Source organism: Penaeus vannamei, chromosome 38, assembly GCF_042767895.1.
Source record: "Penaeus vannamei isolate JL-2024 chromosome 38, ASM4276789v1, whole genome shotgun sequence".
NCBI classification, from domain to species: domain Eukaryota; kingdom Metazoa; phylum Arthropoda; class Malacostraca; order Decapoda; family Penaeidae; genus Penaeus; species Penaeus vannamei.
Window position 1 is genome coordinate 9782731 of NC_091586.1, and position 5000 is coordinate 9787730.

At 37.7% G+C, this 5000-nt stretch overlaps 2 protein-coding genes across 3 annotated transcripts in view; both read left to right on the plus strand.

Annotated features, from left to right (window-relative positions):
- Positions 1 to 571, plus strand: part of LOC113815150 (actin-2, muscle-specific) — a 1213-nt gene extending 642 nt beyond the window's left edge. The window contains exon 1 of the mRNA XM_027367242.2: positions 1 to 571. This exon is cut by the window's left edge and continues 642 nt beyond it. Coding sequence (XP_027223043.2) covers positions 1 to 523 — 523 coding nt within the window. The 3' untranslated portion in view covers positions 524 to 571.
- A 2222-nt stretch (positions 572 to 2793) lies between these two features.
- Positions 2794 to 5000, plus strand: part of LOC113815157 (actin-2, muscle-specific) — a 2509-nt gene continuing 302 nt past the window's right edge. Inside the window, exons 1-2 of one of the 2 annotated variants that reach the window (XM_027367247.2) lie at positions 2794 to 2931; positions 4094 to 5000. The exon at positions 4094 to 5000 is cut by the window's right edge and continues 302 nt beyond it. In XM_027367247.2, the coding sequence (XP_027223048.1) occupies positions 4125 to 5000 (876 nt within the window). In that variant the 5' untranslated portion in view covers positions 2794 to 2931; positions 4094 to 4124. The remainder of the gene's footprint in view (positions 2932 to 4093) is intronic. The other variant, XM_070116014.1, reaches the window with a different exon arrangement.

Sequence of the window (5000 nt, forward strand, 5' to 3'; positions counted from 1 at the left end):
CACCGCTGAACGTGAAATCGTCCGTGACATCAAGGAGAAGCTTTGCTACATCGCCCTTGACTTCGAGAGTGAGCTGAACGTTGCTGCTGCTTCTTCCTCCTTGGACAAGTCCTACGAGCTTCCCGACGGTCAGGTCATCACCATCGGTAACGAACGTTTCCGTGCTCCCGAGGCTTTGTTCCAGCCTTCCTTCCTTGGTATGGAATCTGCTGGTGTTCAGGAAACTGTTTACAGCTCCATCATGAGGTGCGACATTGACATCAGGAAGGATCTGTTCGCTAACATTGTCATGTCTGGTGGTACCACCATGTACCCTGGTATTGCTGACCGCATGCAGAAGGAAATCACTGCTCTTGCTCCTTCCACCATCAAGATCAAGATCATTGCTCCTCCCGAGCGTAAATACTCCGTCTGGATCGGTGGTTCCATCCTGTCTTCTCTGTCCACCTTCCAGTCCATGTGGATCACCAAGGACGAATACGATGAGTCTGGCCCCGGCATCGTTCACCGCAAGTGCTTCTAAATGACTCCGTCTATATTTTCATTATAATAAATAAATAGATTCATAAAATGCGAGCTATATATCCCACCTTTAAATTGAATAAAAGGGAAGTCTGAAACTTGACTTCCTCAATACTGCTGAATTAAACCGTTGTCGAAAATTTCATAGCCATGGAATTCAGGCATATAAGGATGCTTCAAATAATGACATAGAATTATACGTACAAACACTTATATGAGTACATGGCGAGAGAAAACATATTCTTTAGTACTATCTTAACTTGTGTAGTCCATTTTGAAAATGAAAAACTAATGTTGGCTGTGTTAATATATAATAATTGTCAAAGACAAAAGAAATGCACATTAAACCATACCCAGCAACAGTAAACGAAGAGATGGTCAGTAGAAGTAGAGAAGGATGTTCGGACCTGAGGAGCAGTTACACAGGATATTCTGAGATACTTCGAATGCCGTAATAAATCAGCCAACAAACTGATTACAGTTGCATTTCTACTGTCAGTTCTGATCTTAAAGTAAGCATCAGATTTGATTTATAATCCAGCTATATTAGCTAATCAAAGACGGTTTTCAGGTCGTATCAATACTGTGCTGCAGGTACGCAGTTAAATTGATGGGAAAACGATACACTGTTCACATATGAAAATGGCTCTCATATACGTGTTGATGTAAAGAAACAAATCTTGGATACTTTTATAAGGTTCAGCTGTGTCCCTAATAACTGTCCAATTAACAACCAGTTTGTGTGCAAATAGGTGTAGTTGCTTTGAGTACATTTACTTACAGTGATGAACAAAAGTGACAATTGTCCTGATTCTGCCAGATGCGCGAAAACACTGACGACTGAGCTGCTTTGTGTTGCTATCCTTAATCATCAACGCCTGTGCCTTAAATAATCATATTCATTGTTTTTCGTTTATTGATTCAACTTCTCTATTGCAATGCACAAATCAACAGCAGTTGCGGTAAAGGGCTATACCGTACAGGAGCAACAACTCCATACATGTCAAGGGTCCAACCAAAATGCTACCAGCCATTCCTTAAAAATATCTTTTGTGGACTGCATGTATTTTCTTCTTTTTCTCGATTTTTTTCAGTGTCTGAGATTTTTCACATAATTGTTATTTTGTCTAGTGTCTATGAACATATTACTTACTTTAGTATGGTTTATAATATTAAGAATATTGCTAATGTAGTAATATTTGACGAGGAAGTTTAGCAGCTCGTTCATTTTGACAACATGGAGTTTCTTTGAATATGGTGTATCATACGGGGTTGTGTAACAGCTATTTTAGGGGGAAAAAAGTTTTTGTGCATGTGCGTATGTGTATGAAAATGCTCAAGTATATGTTTAGATATGTACACACATATACACACACTCACACTCACATAGATAGGTACATCCACACTTACATGTATTCATGCATACATGCATATATAGATATCGATATATGTATATATAAACATATACTTCTATAAATGCATAAGATGACCTTCACAAAAATACATACACATACATGCACACACACACACACACACACACACACACACACACACACACACACACACACACACACACATATATATATATATATATATATATATATATATATATATATATATATATATATATATATATATATATATATGATTGTATACATATACATCTATACATATGATTGTATGTATGTATATATATGTGTGTATACGTGTGTTTACATATTAATATATTTCCATTTATATACACATATATGTAGATAGATAACTAGATAGATACCGATTATATTTTTCTATATTTATATATGTGTATATTTATATTTATTTATACATATATATATACACATAAACAAACACACACATACGCACACACCCGCATGCGCATACAAACACACACACAAACACACGTATGCACATACAAACACACACAAACATACGCATATATATATATATATATATATATATATATATATATATATATATATATATATATATATATTTATATATATGTATATATATATATATATATATATATATATATATATATATATATATATATATTACGTATGTATGTATATGTACATATATATGTATGCATGTATAAATATGAATATATATACAGTATACATATCTACATATACGTGTAGGTATATATTTACTTATATAGCTAGACAAAACAGGAACATCGTAATTCCCTAGTATTTTCGGCTAAATGCCAGCAATCACTGCTTTCTCATTCCTCCCGCACGGGACAGGATATCTTACAACGTTACCGGAATAGCATGCACAAACGCAATTGCTAAGACTTAAAAATCTAGCCGGTTAACCACTGAACAAATGCCAGAGAATTCTTGACCCGGTATATAAAGGAAACTTACAGGTGCTTGTTCTCAGTCACTTCTAGACTCGCTGTGGGTATGTGGTGCTTGTAGTTTAAGGTTATGTAGGACGGCGAAATAATAGAGATAGTGTTGAGTGACCGTGCTTTTGTTTCCAAGTTATTTCTTCTGAGACGAGTTGTGTGCATGGATACACTTACACATACATGAAAACACACATACGCACACATACGCGCACACGCACACACACACACACACACACATACACACACACACACACACACACACACACACACACACACACACACACACACACACACACATCTCTCTCTCTCTCTCTCTCTCTCTCTCTCTCTCTCTCTCTCTCTCTGTGTGTGTGTGTATATATATATATATATATATATATATATATATATATATATATATATATATAGAGAGAGAGAGAGAGAGAGAGAGAGAAAGAGACAGAGAGAGAGAGAGAGAGAGAATGATAGAGAAAGTGAGAAAATATGTAGCCACACATGCATACATTCATATTTTTATATATACACATATACATATATATATGTATGTATGTATGTATATATACATACATATATATATATATATATATATATATATATATATATATATATATATATATATATATATATATATATATTCATTTATATATACATATATATTTATTTACATATATATTTATCTATATATGCAAACATATATTTATTATATATTTATGTAAATACATATATATATATGTGTGTGTGTGTGTGTGTGTGTGTGTGTGTGTGTGTGTGTGTGTGTGTGTGTGTGTGTGTGTGTGTGTGTGTGTGTGTGTCCATGCCTGTACACAGACATATATACTCAGGCAAATACATGCCTCTGTGTGTGTAATAAAACACTGTAACAAAAATAGGGAATAAAACTATGACTTTTCAAACTCATCAGGAGTTCCTTATAAGAAATACTTATAAGCACACATATACATATATGTATAGATGGATAGATAAGTAGTTGTAGATGTATACATACATGTATAGCAGTTTGAGTATATTCATGTATGTAGAAGGAAAGGTGTATATGTGTACATTTGTGTTTCTGTGTATATATAAATAGTCTGATAGTAATATATAAAAAATATAAAAAAAATAAATAAATAAACGTACTTTAATCAGTTCAAACAACTGATTTCATTGTGGACGCAAAGTTGAATTCACTATTACCTTTCACTTACTCAGGATACGCCTACATCCATAAAGAACCACCACCATGTGTGACGACGAGGACGCGACTGCCCTTGTGGTTGACAATGGCTCCGGCATGGTCAAGGCCGGATTCGCCGGAGACGACGCCCCTCGCGCCGTCTTCCCCTCCATCGTTGGCCGTGCCCGTCACCAGGGTGTGATGGTCGGTATGGGTCAGAAGGACGCCTACGTCGGTGATGAGGCCCAGAGCAAGCGTGGTATCCTCACCCTCAAGTACCCCATTGAGCACGGTATCATCACCAACTGGGACGATATGGAGAAGATCTGGTACCACACCTTCTACAATGAGCTCCGTGTTGCCCCTGAGGAGTGCCCCACTCTCCTCACTGAGGCTCCCCTCAACCCCAAGGCCAACCGTGAGAAGATGACTCAGATCATGTTCGAATCATTCACTGTGCCTGCCACTTACATTACTATTCAGGCTGTCCTGTCCCTGTACGCCTCCGGTCGTACCACTGGTGAGGTTTGTGACTCTGGTGACGGTGTGACTCACTTTGTCCCCGTCTATGAAGGTTTCGCTCTTCCTCATGCTATCCTCCGTCTCGACTTGGCTGGTCGTGACCTGACCCACTACCTGATGAAGATCATGACTGAGCGTGGCTACTCCTTCACCACCACCGCTGAACGTGAAATCGTTCGTGACATCAAGGAGAAGCTTTGCTACATCGCCCTTGACTTCGAGAGTGAGCTGAACGTCGCTGCTGCTTCATCTTCCTTGGACAAGTCCTACGAACTTCCCGACGGTCAGGTCATCACCATTGGTAACGAGCGTTTCCGGTGCCCTGAAGCTCTGTTCCAGCCTTCCTTCCTTGGTATGGAATCTGCTGGTGTTCAGGAAACTGTTTACAGCTCCATCATGAGGTGCGACATTGACATCAGG